This window comes from Delphinapterus leucas, chromosome X (assembly GCF_059928025.1).
Source record: "Delphinapterus leucas isolate spDelLeu-1000000601 "Yukka" chromosome X, BTC_Dleu_Yukka2, whole genome shotgun sequence".
Taxonomy (NCBI): domain Eukaryota; kingdom Metazoa; phylum Chordata; class Mammalia; order Artiodactyla; family Monodontidae; genus Delphinapterus; species Delphinapterus leucas.
Window position 1 is genome coordinate 2,552,337 of NC_143150.1, and position 17,681 is coordinate 2,570,017.

General features: G+C 56.1%; 1 protein-coding gene across 1 annotated transcript; it reads right to left on the bottom strand.

Moving 5' to 3' along the window:
• Positions 1-6,784: 6,784 nt before the first annotated feature.
• On the bottom strand, positions 6,785-15,666 carry ZFP92 (ZFP92 zinc finger protein). Its single transcript, XM_022565950.2, has 5 exons — positions 15,282-15,666; positions 9,943-10,097; positions 9,621-9,747; positions 8,481-8,585; positions 6,785-8,168 (listed from the first exon to the last, which is right to left on the bottom strand). The coding sequence occupies exons 2-5, from the start codon at positions 9,973-9,975 to the stop codon at positions 6,901-6,903; spliced, it is 1,533 nt and encodes a 510-aa protein (XP_022421658.1). The 5' UTR covers positions 9,976-10,097; positions 15,282-15,666; the 3' UTR covers positions 6,785-6,900.
• Between the last annotated feature and the right edge of the window lie 2,015 nt (positions 15,667-17,681).

The following is a 17,681-nucleotide window of genomic DNA, read 5'->3' on the forward strand; positions in this document are numbered from 1 at the left end:
CAGGCAGTACTTCCTGAGATCGCCCCCTCCTAGCTCAGGGCAAGTTCTCCTGGTAATCAGGGTGGCCCTCAGTGCTGGTGAATTGCCCTTTATCCTCAGGACAATGAAAGCTTTCTCTTGGCCTGGAGGGGAGCTAGGGTACCTTCCTGAAGGTTTGCATTTCAAGGGGGTGGTGCCGGGGCTCTGAAGGAGAGCCTTCCTGGGCTGTAAGGCCAGCAGGAGGCTTATTTAGGTTTACAAAGATTTACATACATCTCAAGTGGTCATTTGAGATGTATGTAAATCATCTCCCTGATTCACAAAGGGGGCGGTGGCTCACCTAAGAGCTCTAAGGAAAGGGAGGTGAGAAAGGTTTCCCCCCAGCAGCTCGGCTGAAGCTTTGCCAGTCTCTCCACTGCCAGTCTCGGCCTGCAGGGCTCCTGCAGCCCTGCGCCGGCCCTCAGGCCCTCGGAGGCCTCCAGCCTGTGGACTCGTTGGGCCGGTGACGGGGGAGCTCCGGCAGAAGGCTGCACAACGTCCCCCCTCGGCCGCCCTGTGGACCCTCAGGTGCTACCCCACCAGACCCGCCTCTCCGGGGACACTGGGGAGTCTGATGAGTTGCGTGGCCTCTCCCTCACAAGGGCAGCTCCCTGCTCGGTGAAGGGCTCGGCGTCCTGAGCACACTCAGCGCGTGGCCTCTCAAAGGCCCACGGTGGATTGTCGCTTCTCACGGTCACCAAGCTTAGCACAACTGGGGCTCTGGGGAAGGGAAGTGCTCTCGGCAAGCCTGCAGTAAGCCTTCCCGGGACGGGATGGGTCGTCTCTAGAAAGGCCTAGCGCGGGGCCGTCACTCAAAGTGGTCAGCGGACCCCATCCGTGTCGGCCGAGGTGTGGGGCGGGGTGGGGGCAGGGCGTGGCTGGTTGTTTTAGCTGCTCCAGGCTGGAAACCACGTGGCGAAGAGCCCGCCTGGAGTGCGGGCACGAGGACCGGGCAGCCCCCGAGGCCCAGACCTGCAGGATGGCTGGTGACGGCGGCTGGGGAGGATGGGCCAGCAGGCCAGGCGGAGGGAGGCAGGAGGAGGCTGGAAAGCTGGAAGCTCTCTGCTCGCTCACTCCTTGACCCTGGCAGCTTGGGTACATGGAGCATCTCACCTGCCCGCCAGGGCACGTCAGGTAGAGAACCTGGAAATCCTGCTCGTGGAGGAAGAGGAGAAAAAGCAAGGAATCAACCTTTCCCCTCACATGTGCCTACCCTGGCCCGGGCCCCACGGTGGTGATGAGAGGGACCCAGCCGTCGGGAGGGAGCCTCGGCTCTTGGTGATGTGAGCAGATTTTGCCGTGGGAGAGCCTGGGTGCTGGGCCCTGCCCCTACCCACCCCGTTCCCCAACTCTGTGACCGGAAGAATTACCTCACAGGTCAACGTCAGTTTCCTCCTCTGTAAAATGGAAACAGTACAGTGGTGCCCGGAGGATGGATCGCACCCAGGGCTGGGCACATAGCAGCTGGGCAGTGAGCGTCAGCTATGATACAGCTCCTGCTACTTGGAACCCCGGCCTAGATGCTTGGCACATCCTCTTCTCGTCATGGCCTCTGACCCTACACGCTGCCCCTGCGCACTGCCCCCCTCCCTCCCCAGCTCCCTGGGCTTCGGAATGTTTCTGTCTCTAAATGGGGGCCTCCATGTCCTAATACCTGGACTCCGTGAATGTGACCTTATTTGGAGAAAGGGTCTCTGCAGACATATGACAAATCTTGAGATGAGGTCCTCCTGGATTAGCTGGGTGGGTCCAAAATCCAATGACAGATATCCTTACAGGAGACAGGAGAGGAGACACAGACACAGAGGAGGAGGCGAAAGATTTGATCGGACACATCGCCCAGGAAGATATGAGTGTGGCTGACAAGGACGCTAAAAGGTGCTCAGCATCATTTGTCATCAGGGAAATGCATGCAAATCAAAACCAACGTGATACCACTTCACGCCCACCAGGAGGCCTAGAATCTAAAAGATGGACAAAAACAAGTGTTGGGGACGACATGGAAAATTGGACCCCTCATACACTGCTGGTGCGAAGGTAGCATGATGCGACTGCTTTGGAAAACAGTTGAACATAGAGTTACCACGTGACCCGGCAATTCCACTCCTAGCCATATACCCAAGAGAAAGGAAAACATCTGTCCACACAAAAACTTGCACACAAATGTTCACAGCAGCTTTATTTGTGAAGGCCAAAACCTGGAAACAACCCAAATGTCCATCAACAGGCATTGTGGTCCATCCACACAATGGAATAGTACTCAGCAATAGAAAACGAAGGATTGATATACACACGACACCCAGGATGAACTTCAAAATCATTATACTAAGAGGCCAGGCAAGAAGAGTGCATAGTGCATGATTCCATTAACACAGAATTCTAGGAAAGGCAAACGAGTGTGTACTGATAGAAAGGGCAGTGGTTGTGGGGACGGGGTTGGGGGGAGGAAGGGGCAGGAAGGAGGGCGCACCCGGGGGACAAGGCAACTCTCCGGGGTGATGGGCGTATGTTTCCCGTCTTCATTGCTGTGATGGTTTTACAGGTGGATACCCGTCAAAACTCATCCAATTGTACAATGTAAATATGTGCAGTTTCTCGTACACCAATTATACGTCTATAAGGCTGTCAAGAAAGATGAAGAAACAGCAACCTTCAAATCCTGGAGGGCCCCTGTGTTGTGAAGTCACGCACACACTGAGGCTAGCGTAAGAGAAAACGATCTAAGTTTTCCAGATATTTCTCATAACTCCCAGGGCAAGTGGGAGTTCCCCAAAGTGCCATTTGAGGCTGCTCATGTCAAAGCATCATGAGTGGTGGGCTGCCGCCATTCATTCCCATGGATGAACACCCAGTGAGCATCAGAGCTGTCTAGGTGACTCTAGTGTGTATACTTGGTGGTCATCCATGTGTAAATTCACACACTCCAGCAGTTACCATCTGCGTCAACTTTTTTCCTCCTTGATCTTAGAATAATTCTTTCATATTAAAAAAAAATGCTCCTCCTCAGGAACCAGCTAGAGACCAAACTTCTTCATCTGGCATCCCTGGCTCTCTGCCCTCCGGTTCTAATGACCTTTTACCCTACGACTGCCCTACAGAAAGCCCTCCGCCCTTCTAGGGTTCCTGAAAGCACCACACGCTCCCTGTGCTTTACTCCAACCCACTGGAAGTCCCTCAACCTCTTCCTGTCCTGAGAGTTCACCTACTACTTAGTCCTACCCTGACCTCCAGAGACGGCGTGTTACCCCTTGCTACCTAACCAGGCGTAGACTTAGCAGCCCCAACTGAAAGCCACTGTGTCCCGCCACTGAGGAAGGGAGTGAAGGGTGGGGGCGGTCCTGGCAGCTTCACAAAGTAGAGCAAGTCTTGCAGGCAATCTAAGCAAAGGTCCTAAGACACCATCCATGCTGTTTCAGGGTGGCTGCCCTTGGCCCCCGTGCAGCTCCACTTCAAGGGGTTCCCACCTTCCCTTTGCAGGGGCCAAGGGGCGCCCAGACATGCTCTCTCGTCTTCCCCCCCACGTCTAGGTCAGCGGCCTTTCCTGAGACCCTTTCACCCAATTGCTAGCCGTTACTTCAAACCACAATAGATGCCGTCTCCACCAGAGGGTGCCGTTCAAGGCCAACACCCAAAGTAAATGAATTCAGGTGGGACAGTTTAACAGTTACGTGAAGATACTGCCACGGCACTTAAACAGCTCTTGAAAAGTGTCCAAAGTTTCAAAGAGCAAATGATGTGCTATGGGCTGGTCCAGCGTCCTGCAAGTTCATCTCTGGAGCGGAAGCCCAGTCCAGAAGTGTGAAGGGGCTGGCATCCAGGGACGTTGTGGTGGTGGTGGTGGTGGGGGCCTGGAAAGCAGACAGGACATCCCCCAAGAGTCTCAGCTTTTATACTCCAGTCGTCGTCAGAAAGCAAGTGTGGGCCACCATCACAGTCCCCCACCCTGCCTGGTGGGAGACCTATTTCAAGGCACTGTAGAGGGAAAAATGCAAGCATCCTCTCCAGACACTCTCTGGCTGATCCCACGCGACACCCGTTCACATCCTGTTGCACATCTGATTGATGACCACATCTAAAAGAAAATGATACTCAGAATTGCATCAGGGGCTTCCCTGGTGGCGCAGTGGTTGAGAGTCCGCCTGCCGATGCAGGGGACACGGGTTCGTGCCCCGGTCTGGGGAGATCCCACATGCCGCGGAGCGGCTGGGCCCGTGAGCCATGGCCGCTGAGCCTGCGTGTCCGGAGCCTGTGCTCCGCAACGGGAGAGGCGGCGGCGGTGAGGGGCCCGCGTACCGCAAAAAACAAAAACAAAACAAACAACAGACCAAAAAAACCAAAAAAAAAACCTGCATCAGAGTAAACATCTAATGATCAGGAGTGAGGTTAGATGCAGAAGGGACAAACCAAAGATGCATTACTATTAGAAATGTCACGTATCCGGGTAAGCATTTGGAGACCTTGGAGCCTTTCAGGGCACTCCGAGACCTGAGTGCAGGTGCCTGGCATCTCTCCCGGCAAGTCCACTTTTTGTTGAAAGCACTGGACATCACGACCCCAGCCCCCAGTATCTAGTCATCTCTGGGTGGGTCCAAGGTGAAACAAAGGCACTCACATTAAAAATCGAGTTAGCTTATCCAGTAGAACCAATGGGATGATGCTATGCTGGGGAGATACAACTCTTGTTTATTAAAAGTTGGTTACTGACTGGCCCATAAGGGCGAAACTGTTCACTTCCTAGAGTGATGGAAATGGGCAGCAGTGCGCACGGATCTATGCTCTTACCGGGGCCTGTCACGTAGCAATTGTTGCCCCTATCCTAAGCAGACCCGGCTGAACAAAAAAGAGACCGGAGCCCAAGCACAAGGCCTCAGGCACCGTCCCCCGCCCTGCGTGGGGGCTGCTTTACTGAAGCCCTGCCGGCTGAGCAAACATTGTGGGCACCTCATATAAACACATGCTTCCCAGCCACCTTACCATGGATTTCAAAGACACCACTCCTAATACTTCTTTTTCTATCGGAAAACCCAAGGTTGCAGATACTTTCCACTGCCGCAAGGTAAGGCTGGAGCCGACTGTGGTCTAGAACCTGAGTTCAATGTGCTAAGGGGGCAACACTCATTTCACAAGTATTTACTAAGTGCCAAGCTCTGGGCTCAAAGAAAACGTGACACGCACAGCACAAGGAGGCTATGAGACAAGAGCAAGTTACAACTCTGGAACTTTCCGTAAGTCACAAGTGTGTACAGTCATTTTAATATATCTATATAAAACTCCTCGATCTCTATCTCTGTCTCTCTCACTTCTGGAGTTGTCCTAGCAGTTGGAGCTCCAAGCAGCATGCGCAGAAGGAGCCCTGTATTTCCAGGCTTTCCCACACCCTCCTGATGGTGTCTGGCCCTCCCCTGTCTGGCAGGGAAAGTGCGCTCTTCGCAAAGGCCCAGTGGGGGGCCTCCATCACATCCACCTGCCCTCGGGCAGCCTGTGGCAGTGGTGAAGGGGGCTGGAAGGAGGCGGCGAGCCAACTGGGATGCTGGGCTGAGAATGGCAAGTGGCAGAGCTCCTGGTCCCAGCTCTGGGGACAGTGTGAGCAGGACAGGGTGGAACCTGCCAGCAGCTGCCCCCCCCCCACCCCCGCCGGCAGCACGAGGTCTCCCTGGAGAGTCTCCCATGGCCTGCAGTAAAGTGCCATTGAAGGGTCCACCGTGTCCCTACGGGGCTAAGGCCGGGGGCGGGGGAGTGAGAAGAGGGGCCTTCTCAGAGAGCTGGGCAGATTCTTATTTAAGGAGTGATTACCTGACACTTCCATATGGCAAAAATCTCTATTTTTGACTTACATTACCCCTGAAGGCAAAAACATTCAAAGCAACCGAACCTCTAATATTTTAAGAAATGTCACATGAAAGAGAGCTGAGGAGAGAGAGCCATCACTGGGCACGCTCTGTGCAAATTCCTAAGCCGGCCGCTTTCCTCCTGATTTGGCGCCAGCCACAAGGGACGGCTGCTGCAGGGGGAGCAGCTAACTTTGGAGCTTTAGGCACTGAGGGTGGAGAGAAGGGGCAGAGAGGCCAGTGCGGCCTCTGCAGGCAGGGTCTGAAGGCAGCAGGTGGGGTGAGCTCCGGGGCTCAGGGTGCGGGGAGGAGACCAAAGGCAGCAGGGCAGCTGGTGGCAGCTGGGAGGGACCAGAGCCAAAGAGCTCCTCTCTTGGGGCGGAGAAGCCGAGAGTCTCCAGGCCTCAGCCTCTCCGCAGGGCCCAGGCCAGCCATCTGGCAGAATCCCCTGAGCTCCCAGAAGATGGGGTCTGGTGCCGCTCCTCCCAGAAGCAAGCTGTCCTGTGCCTTCCTGCAGAGGAGATGCCACTCTCCAGGGGCTGCCGACGCGGGCACGTGCAGTTGCCTGAGTCCTTTTTCAGACCATTTCTTGATGAATTTTAGGTGATGTGATGTCACAGTCCAGCCACAGCCTCGCTGTGGAGCCCACAAATTTTGAATGCCCTCAGGTCCCCCCCACTATTAAGCTATTAAAGGATTAAAGTGCTTTTCGTGTCTTCTACCTGGAAACGCTAACAAGTCTTTGGGTGAAGTGAAGGCCCCCACTCCTCCCTAATTGAAGGCACCCGCTCCCTCCCACCCACAGCACTCAGGCCCCAGGCACGTGGGGCAAGAGCAGTTTCAGCGGCTCCAGGGTGGAATACAAATGTGCGTGCACCTTGGCGGCACACACACGCCCGTGCGCACCGCACAGGAGCTGGCACGGGCACAGGGGCCCGTCTGCCTGCGGCGCACTAGGTGCTTCAATCGCAACATCATCAACGAGCAAAGGGAGGGGGATGAGGTGGGGAACGTGGGCCTCATTTTAAAGCCAGCCCTCCCACGGTGCACCCCGTCAGAAGGAGCTGGGGGCGGTGGCGTGGGCGGAGTCTGGACGGAGTTTCTCGTCTTCGGGGCGGGGCTCCGCAGTGGCTCTCCAGAGGGCCAGGCAGGCCGGCAACTTTTCTGAGTTGCTTCCCTCCGAGAGCTTCCTTCTGCGGTGAGTTTTTGGCTTCCGGCCGAGCTGCGGTTTCCCTTTGGAAGCCTGGCCGCAGTGGCCGCAGGCGCTGGGCCGCAGGCTGCCGTGGGTGCGCCGGTGCTCCAGGAGGACGGAGCCGCTGCGGAACGCCCTCCTGCAGTCTTGACACTTGTAGGGTCTCTCCTCGCTGTGCACCACCTGGTGCTTGAAGAGGTTGGATCGCCGGCTGAAGGTCTTCCCGCACTCGCTGCACTCATAGGGCTTCTCGCCGCTGTGCACCCGCCGGTGCTGGCTGAGGCCCGAGCGCCCCCGGAAGGCCTTCCCACACTCCTTGCACTCGAATGGCTTCTCCCCACTGTGGATGCGCTGGTGGTGAATGAGCTGGGAGATGCCCTTGAAGGCTTTCAGGCACTGGCTGCACGTGTAGGGCTTCTCGCCGCTGTGTGTGCGCTGGTGCTCGATGAGGTTGGAGCTCCTGCTGAAGGCCTTGCTGCACACGCTGCACGTGTAGGGCCGCTCGCCGCTGTGGATGCGCTGGTGCTCCAGGAGCGCGAAGCTGCGCCGGAAGAGTTTCCCGCACTCGCCACACTCGTAGGGCTTCTCACCACTGTGGATGATCTGGTGCTTGATGAGGTTGGAGCTGCGTGTGAAAGTCTTCCCGCACTCGCCGCACACATAGGGCTTCTCACCGCTGTGGATGCGCTGGTGCTCCAGGAGCGCGAAGCTGCGCCGGAAGAGTTTGCCGCACTCGCCGCACTCGTAGGGTTTCTCGCCACTGTGGATGATCCGGTGCTTGATGAGGTTGGAGCTCCGGCTGAAGGATTTTCCACACTGCTGACACAGGAACTGTTTCTCTGCACCTTTGGAACCCTGCTGCCTTAGAACCAAACCCTGTCTACCTCTGCAGCTACTCCTCTGTATCTCTCTTTCCTCACCTGGGGAGCTGCCTTGGCCTTTCTCCCTGGGAGGGTCACCCCTGCTGAAAGCTGCCTGTGGACAATAAGCATGTTTCCGTCTGTGCTCAAGTGTTTCCTCTGACTGCCCGGCTACCTGGCCCTTGTTGCCACCCTGAAGGTCAGCCCCTGCGAGTTCTTCTGAACAATTTTTCTGCTTTGAAATTATCGGTTTGCTCTTCATCCTGTCACCTGTAAAGACAGAGAGCACCAGCCAGTGTCACTCCCTCCCTGGGTCTCCATTTAGGTTAGTTCTTCACCCTCACCCTCACTCCAAGGCTGAGAAGAGCTGAACCAGGAGTTGAGGACAAGGGAGAAGAAGCAAGATAACCGTCAGCAGACAGGAGGGCAAGAGGGGAGGAGATGGCAACGAGCTAGAGATATCAGAGCTGGTGTGAGACAGGGGACTCCATGACAGATTTAAATCTGCCACGAAAGAGAATGTCCCACCCAAAGTGGCCATGCCGCCCTCCATCAGCTGCTGACAAAGTGGCCCTCACCCACCTGCCTGCGTCCCTGTGGTGGTCCCCATCCTGTGGACGTCTGCTACCCAGGGCCCCTCTCCTCGCTCTAGCCGGGCGACCAGGTGAGGCTTGGAGGATGAAAACCCTGTCCATGGAAAGGAAGCAGGTTAGTCACTCCTGGACTCAGTCCAGCATTAATATCTTCAGGAACAGAGAATGAAGAACTCTCTAGAAAGTGCCACTGGGAAGGTCCAGAGAAACGGCAGAGTCCCTCTAAGGAAGCAAGGTGCTCTGAGTGTACAGGGGCCAGGCATGCACGGTGAATCTTAAGTAGGTGGTGATTCAGCCCAAGAGGATAATGATGTTATTATTTGGCCTGCAGGACGGGATGGCCTGCGGGAAATGGGGGATCAGTGTGGAGACCCTGAAGGACAAACAGAGGGTTGGAGCAAGGCCCCAGGGAGTATCAAGAAGCAGACACAGCTGAAGGGCTGCCTGTGTCCCGAAAGCCAAAGCCCCCTGTTTCACCATCAAACACAGCAGATGTCTCTGTTCCTTATGCCAGACTCCACTGAGGAATCCACAGCTTCCCTGGGGAACCCCAGATCTGCCTGATAAGGGTCAAAAACAACCAAGGGGAAGAAGCTAGTCTCCTTCTGTGGGGTTAGACGACTGAGGTGGAATCTGTAGAGTTTAAAAGAAGAAACAGAACAAAAGGATCCCCTGCAACCCCGAAGGCAGGGGCGCAGTGGGGGAGCCTGCCCCAGCTCTTTCCCGATTTCTCCAAGTCCTGGGCCTCTATGTCCTGGGCTCTCTGTGGCTTGATGCAAGGAACAGATGCTTGAAAACCCTAGAACATGAAACGAATGTAAAAGGCAACCTTGGTAAAAATGGAATAAGTATACATTAATGTATATAAATAGTCAAGGCTAATTTGCATCTATCTTTTGGGTAGAAGAGATTTAGTTAACTCGTGATTTTATATCAAAATAAGTTTGACGGGGGCCCACGCATTTACCTGAAACACCTTCAAGCCCAAACCGTTTAGCTAAACACTGTGCTACTGACCTGATGGGGAAATGCATGTATTCTTGGACTCACAGTAACCAACTAGCAAAGAAGCTCAAACATAAACAGTTCAGACACAGGGTGGGAGCCTGGCTGTGTGCGAGGTCCTTACCCAGTGACACCAAGTGGCGGTAGTTCTCCAGCATCACTCGCTTGTAGAGCATCCTTTGTCTGGGATCCAGAAGCTTCCATTCCGTCTTGGTGAAGTACACAGACACGTCCTCAAAAGATACCGGCACCTAAAACAACCCATTGCTGTGGCTTCAGGGGAATTCACCTCCGTGGTCCCCAGGATGAGCTGGTAGCAACTAAACATGGGGTGGGGTGGGGGGGCCCTGGAGAGCTCGGCAATAGCTGTGAGGACGGGACAGGAGGAAGCGGCAGAGAGAGGCTGCTGGGGGAGATGCCGCCCACAGTCAGGGAGCCCCACTCACCTTGCGTCTGGCCATCAGGAGCATGGCTGCCATCGCAGGGGCGCAGAGACACTAATGCGGAGCGAGCCAGGTGTGAGCTGAGCCCATGCGCTGAGTGTGACCTTGTCCAGATAGGGTCCCAATCAGAGCTGCTGGGGGATAGGACTTCAGCATATCTTTTGCGGGGGGAGACACAATTCAATCCATAACACTTTCTCAAACTGAGCTTCTGTCCCCTCTCTTCACCAGACAAGGATTCTGTCTCCTCGTGCTGAGCCTGCCTAGCCAGGCTTTCAAGGGAGTGTGTTTCTTCTTTCCTTCTTCTCATTTCCTTCCTCTCTCAGCCCTCCTCCCACGTGACCAGCACCCCAATCCTGACTTTCTAGCCATCCCTGGAAGCCCCACTGCTGCCCCCTTGCCCCCTGAGGTCAAGGTTCTTAAAGAAAAACTCCAGGGGGAGGGTGATGGTGGTGGGATGAATTGGGAGTTTGGGACTGAGATATATACACTACTGTGTATAGAATAGAGAGCTAATAAGAACCTGTTGTATAAAAAAATTAAATTAAAAAAACAACAAGAAAAACTCCAAACACACATACCTCCTTCATCTGCAAACAGACTTGCTCTCAAGGAAAGAGAAAGACCAAGCTAGTGGGATGCAGGAGGGAGGGCCCCCCCCATCGCTGGGGGAGGGATAGCGTTCAGGCTGAGAGCTGCAGGCTGGGGGTGAATAAAGAGAGTAGCTGGCCAATGGCATGGCCCATACCCGGCCCTGAGAGGGGCCCTAGCTGCGCGGTCATGGTGCTGAAAATTGGAGCGGGGTGAGGGGGTGGGAGGGGCAGAAGGTGAGGCTGCCCGGGGCTCACGCTAAGGCAGGAGGAGCGTGTCACCAACCAAGTGGACAGAACCAGATTTCTCTACACCAGCCCTCAATGCCAGAAGACAGTGGGGCAAAAGAAAGTTTGCTCCAAGGATATGTCCACCCAACCGGCGGCCACAACATGGGAGTCACGGGCGGAGGAGCGGAGGAGACAGGCAGTGGCGGGGGGAGGGCGGAGTGGGCGTCACGGCCTGTTTTTGCCCCAGGAGAGAGGGCAAGGAGATGGGGTCCTCAGAACAAGTTAAATCGCCCCAAATTCCCTTATCACCTGTGATGAGCTGTCAGTTAACACTGGCCCAGAATAAATAAATGAATGCATGTCTGATGGAGAAGTTTATACTAATCAGAGAGAAAGAATCTCTTAAGGTCGAATGGATGCCAAAACCATTAGGCGAAGCCTGAGGGGGAAGGGTCGGCCACATGATGTCTTCCCCGTTTACTGCTGGTCACAAGAGAGGAAGCGAACCTAATGGTGGGACAGAAGTGGGATGTCCCCTTGGTGGGGATGCCCGGGAGGGCTCTTGCCAAAGCTTGACCTGATTCTAATGCAGCCTTGGGACCCAGCATCCAGTTTACAGAGGACCTTGGGGACAGAGAGACCAGTTAAAGGCACCACAAGGGAGGCACCCGATGCAGAAGGTGGGCTGTTCCCTGGCCTCCTCTGCAAATCAGTGTCACGGGGGAAGAGGAGGCTGGGTAGGGAGATCGTTCTGGCTGAAAAGAGAGTTAAGGGGCCAGCAGCCAAGTGCAATGGGAGTCTTTGATGGGACGCTGGCGCGAACAAAAGAGGAGTCAAAGGCATTGCGGATAGCGGAGGGTGAGAGCGGGGCCGCTGCTGCCCGTGTGTTGGATGAATAGTGGCACCAGGTCATGGAAGAAAATGTCCTTTTCAAGAGACACATTCGCACCATTTGGGGAGAAAAGGGCTTGTGAAGTGACTTTAAAGTGCTTCAGCAAATACAAAAGACAGAAGGAAAGAGAGGGAGGGAGGGAGGAAGAGAGAGAGTGAGAGAGCAAAAGAGAGAGAGAGAGAGAGAGAGAGAGAGAGAGAGAAAGGGAGAGAGAGAGAGAGCGCGCGAGGTGGGGGGGACCCAAGCAAATAAGGCAAGCTGGAGCTGGAGGCCACTGCTAACCCTGGGAGGTGGCTACGCGGGCTTGGTTAGACTATTCTCTCTACTCGTCTGTTTGCTTGACAGTGTTCAGAATTAAAAGGGAAAATAGTCTAGTGGTCCTTCAGTAAGTAAACCACTCCCGGGTATGTGCTCAAAAGAATCGAAAACAGTGTTCTCACAAAAATGTCCACCCACGTGAATGAACTGAGGCACAATTCACAATCGCCCAAAGGTGGAAACAACCCAAACGTCCAACAACAGAAGAGTAGATAACAAACCATGGTCTGGACACACGATGGAATACTATTTGGCCCCAAAGAGGGATGAAATACTGATCCACGCTACCATGTGGACGAACCTAGTGTCACGATGCTAAGTGAAAAAAGCCAGACACAGGCACACAAGGCCACATACTGCATGATTCTATTTATATGATGTAATATAATATTTCACAAGGGCTTTCTTGACCTAGTTTTGAAGTTACGACTAGAAACTCTTTCTCCTTGGCCTTCGCAAGCAGCTTGCTGAGCTTGTGAAGTTTCCCACACCACCTACCTCCCGTATCAAAGCCCCTCTCCCTGGGGCCACTAAACCCACGCCCCAAACCCTCCTTATCGGGGTCTCACACTCAGTGGCCAGGTACCAGACAACCAAGGACAGGTCCTACGCACCGGAGCCTGCGAAACCGTTCAAACCGGCCACTGCCCAGGGACCCCAAGGACACTAGCTACCCCTACCCAGGTGCGCCATCCCTCGTGGCAGCCGTCCCTCCTTCTGCCTGTCATCTCTCCAGAGCGCCACTGTCCTGTGGCTCGCTATAAAAAAAACCCTTTAAATCCTATAAAACATATGACATGTCCAGAGAGTCCTAGGTAAATCCAGAGAGTCAGAGAGCAGATCTGAGTGCCAGGGCCTGGGATTGGGTGGGGTGGGGGGGTGACTGCTTCATGAGGACAGGGTTTCTTTTTGGGGTGATACAAATATTTTGGAGGTCGAAGGTGGTGATGGCAGCACAAAGTTGCAAATACACTTAACGTCGCTGTCAAGTGTTCATCCTTTTGTCCGCAGGCCAGACATGTTTCATTGGGACACACCGCCAGTCACAGGGGGACCCGCACCAGCTAAAGGTGTGGGGAGGGAAGAATACTGATAATAGCAAGGGTTTTTAGACTAGCATCAAATTGTTTTGAAACACATCACAAGCTTGTGTTTTCTCTATCACGACTGTACTGCCAGGTCACCATCCATTTTGAAAAATACAGAAAAGCTGAAAAGAAGAGGTGTTATTCTGTAATCCCCCATCCCAAGACACGCTGCCGTGCAAGCCCCCAAGAGAGAAGAAACTTGAGCTGTGACTGCCGAGAGAAACGCCATGGGCAGGGTTCGCCTGTAGACGGAGACCAACGCTCAAGGTCAGCACCACAAGGCGCATCGGTGGCGCCAGCCAGCGAGGTGCTCACACACAGCAGTGTCTATCCTTGAGACCTAACGCCCCAAAGGCAGCGTAATTTCAAATCCTGGAAAGAGACGCGACAAGCCCTGTCCTCACAGACCCTAATGCCCGATCTCCCCCGGGGTGGTAACAGGGAGACACTCCCAAGCAGGAATGGAAGGAAGGAGCTTGTGGAACTGGAGAGTGGCTTCTCCTGAGACCCTTTGACGTCGGTGGGCCTCCAGAGCGGAGGCGAAGCTGAAGGATGATTCTAGGCCCTGACGCTCAGATTTCTCTGAAGTAGGACACCGGGCACGCAGGCGAGGGTCCCTTGCACTTGGGGCAAGAAGCTGGGAAGGCCCCAGGAGCCAGGGTAACTGGGCGCTCCCCCCACGCCGGTCCGCCCCACGGAGGGGAGCAGACTCCCAGGCCGCTCGCTGAGCCTAGCCCAAGTAAAGCCAAGTATACGCGGAGGTGGCGGCGGGAACGGGGAGAGCCTGAAACGACGTGGCCCCCAAAGGGAGAAGCCAGTGGGCTTCAGCGTTGGTGTCTTTGGAAGACCACGAGATGGGGCTATTTCCCCAGAAAAAGAAAACAGAAAACAAACAAACAAACAAACAACAACAGGAAAGGCATCTAGTAATCCCACTGAGGCCGGATCAGGAATTGGGGCCTTCTCGTCTGCGAGGAGGGACAAGCAGGGCCACTAGGGTTGGGCTTCCTCCTTCCTGCTGCAACTTCCTCTGGTGTTTGGTACCTCAAGACCCCAACTGCCTCCTCTCAGCCCCACGCAGCATTCTCTGAGACCTGTGTCACCTGCCACCCACCTGGTGGAAAGGCCGGAGGCCCCAGGCCGTGGGCGGCCCAGCCTCAGCCCGGAGCAGAGATCCAGCCTGGGAGCTGCCCCAGGTCAGCCCAGGGCCATCCCTGCTGCCCGGCCAAGTAAAGCCCTCTGAGGAGCAACTCTGAAACCCGTGTCTCCAGGCCCTGCCCTTCTTGGGGCAGAGGCTGACCCGGACGGAAAGAGGCCACCTGCTACCAGCCCTTCCTGGGGTGTCCATCTCCTGACCTCGCCCTCTTCTGCTCTCCCTGCTCCGGCCACGCACCAGGCCACTCCTGCCTTTGCACTGGCTGTTCCCTCTGCCCAGAATGCTCTCTCACCTCCTTCAAGTTTTTTGGAAATGTTGCCTTCTAACCACACTACTTAAACTCGCAGCCAGACCGCTCACCTCCCTTCCCTTGCTCCATTTTCCCCCCTAACGTACTCTGTAATTCTTAATTTGAAACGTTGACTCTCTTTTTTTTTTGAGGTAAGCGGGCCTCTCACTGTTGTGGCCTCTCCCGTTGCGGAGCACAGGCTCCGGACGCGCAGGCTCAGCGGCCATGGCTCACGGGCCCAGCCGCTCCGCGGCATGTGGGATCTTCCCGGACCGGGGCACGAACCGGTGTCCCCTGCATCGGCAGGCGGACCCTCAACCACTGCGCCACCAGGGAAGCCCCGAAACGTTGACTGTTTATTGCCTGTGTCCTGCCACTAGAATTGGACCCCTGAGCAGGGCTTTGCGGTTTTGCTCCCTGAGGAAGTACCTGCAGTGCCCACAGCCTGGCCCGCAGGCGTGCTTCTCAGCTGTCTGTTGGACGGGAGGGCTGCCACAGCTGGCCCTGCATGGCAGCCCCGCATACTTTCCCGCTCAGCCAGCTCAGCTCTTGCCCTTGCGGTCCTTCCGTCCGGCCCCTGGCTTCCTCTTCTTGTACCTTCCCCTGGCGTGCTCGTCCCCGCCAACACTCCACACCACCAAGGGGCACAAACCCCCAACCCTGAGAGCCGCAGGCGCACGTCCGGGCACCCTCAGGGCCCATGCCTGCGGACGGTTCGCCAGGTGCCCCTGGGCAGGAGTGCTGCGACCTCACGCAGAGGCGCGAAATCCAAACTTACCAGGCAGCCTGGCGTTGGGATGCTCTCCTGCCAGCCCCAGAATCAGCAGCGAACCGCAGTCAGAGGAGAGAAACTGGGAAACACGGGCTGCCCTTCCCCAGCGGGCGAAGGGGGCGGCCCCGAGGGCCGGCCAGCAGCTCTCCGCACTCACGCTCGCCACCTCCTAGGGTGTCCCTCGGCCACCTGCCGAGAGCGGCTCGCGGGCCTCTGGGCTGTCCTTCCTTCCTCCCCCTGCCCCAGCCTCCGGGCAGGCTCGAGGTCAAGGTTGCCACCTCCGAGAAGCCCTCCGGGTCAGCGCCCCCGGGAGGCGGCGGGGCTCCTGGCTGCGTCTCGACCTCGCAGCTGGGCGCCGCTCGGGAGGCGCGTTCTGAGCAGCAGCCCGTCAGTCCAGCGCTGACGAGCGGGGCCGAGGCATGGGCGGGGCCGGGGCGGCGGCGGCGTGGGAACGGGGCGCGGGGGTGGGGTGGGGTGGGGGCACGGAGCATGCGCGGCGTGGCGGGAGGAAGGGACGGCCCCGTGCCGCCCCGGCGCGCCCCGTGGGGGTTCTGGCCTGGCTCACTGCGTACCCCGGGGCACTTCCGCTTTCAGTCTGGGCTGCTTCGAGGGTTCGGGGTCGCAGTGGTCGGTCCACCGCAGTCCCGCAAGGGGACAGGGGAGGGGCAGTGTTGGCTGCGCACCTCCCACGTCTTAGACTCTGGGGCTTTACTTTACGTCCATCTATCCATCCGTCCATCCATCTGGGACCCACGGGATCCCTGCGGGGTAGTCAGCACCATGTGGCCCAGCCATGGCACCCCAATAAGGGACCAGCCCACTTGAGTCAGGAGAGCAAAGATAAGAAAGTGAGGGCAGTGAGAGGGGAGTCGGGGAAGAGCGGTGTGCAGACAGATGGCGAAGGAGTAGTGAAGAGCTACTGGGTGCATTGGTCTTTCCCTTGGTCCCCCCATGTGACCGTCAAACCGGGCCACAGGGTAGGCATTGGGGTCTGCATTTTCCCACAGGACTGGGGTTGAAATCCAGGGCTGACTGTGCACATCCCTACCGTTGACAGTGATGAGTTCCTCCCAAAGTTAGGAATGGGAAAAACACTGTGGACGAAAAGCAGCAAGGAAAAACAGCCGGATGGCGTGTTCTTGTCCGTCCCCGCCCTGGCTGTTGGGAATTGAGCACAAGGTGGGTACCTTTCCTTACACAACCAGAGCTCAGGCATCTTCTTTTCTTCAAATGGGCCCTGACCAGGAGAGCGCAGGCCTGCAGTGAGAATCCCCCCCCCATGCTGATGCTCCCAGGACAGCAGCTGCCCGCCCCTGGCTTATAGCGGAGAAGCTGGGATCCCCACTCAGGGTGCTTCTGGCCTCAGGGAGCAGGGTTCTCAGGGGGCCAAATGCAGCACAGCTTCAGGGGCCCTCCCCTGGAGCAGAGGCAGGGAGGTCCCCTGTGGCCCTTGGTTGTGGGCTCTGATGCCCAATCTTGTCCTCTTGCCAGGAGTCTGGCTAGACAGACCTGGTCCTGGGCTCTAGAGGTATAATGGGGTGAACGATAGCCCCTCAAAAGATACGTGCACGCCCTAACTCCCAGAACCTGTGAATGTGAGTTTTCCGGGAAAAAAACTCTTTGTAGATGTGATGAAATTAAGAATCTCAACATGAGATCATTCTGGATGACCCAGGTGAGCCTTAAATCCAATGACAAGTGTTCTTATAAGAGATAGAAGAGAAGAGACACAGACACAGAGGAGAAGCCACGTGAAGACAAACGCAGAGACTGGAGGGATGTGGCCACAAGCCCAGGGTAAGGCAACTCCTGTGGCTTTGGGCAATTATTAGAGAGCCTTGGCATGCAACCTTCATGGAAGGAGGGAGTGAGGGCCTGAGGCTGGGAGAGGGGGCTCTGGGAGCTCTCCGTGCTACCCTATTTCTGTCCCTAGCCCAAACCTCTCCTCAGAGCCCTTGCCCCTTATATCCAGCTGGCTTCTTGTCATCTCCACTTTGATGTTTCCAACTCATATGTCCAAAATAGAACTCATGATTTTCTATGCTCTTCCTGAGTCCTCAGCCGCAGTGACTGGAGCCCCCACACACCCACGTCACAGGCGCTGCCACTACTGTTGCTCAGGCCGCCATCATCGCTCCCGGGACAACCCCAGCTGCCCCTTGATAGGCTTTCTGCATCCACTCTGTGCCCCGCCCCCCATAATTCTTCCACAAGGAAGCGAGAGAAAACACCTGAAAACACGCGCTCATGTTACACACACACGCACACGAGTGCACTTGCGTCTCTGACTTCAAACTGTTCAGTGTGTTCCTAACTCTTAGGTAAAGACCAACCCCTTCCTGAGGCTCATGAGGCCCACACGGCTCGTTCTCTAGCTTCAGTACGCGGTGTTCTCTCTGTGGCACT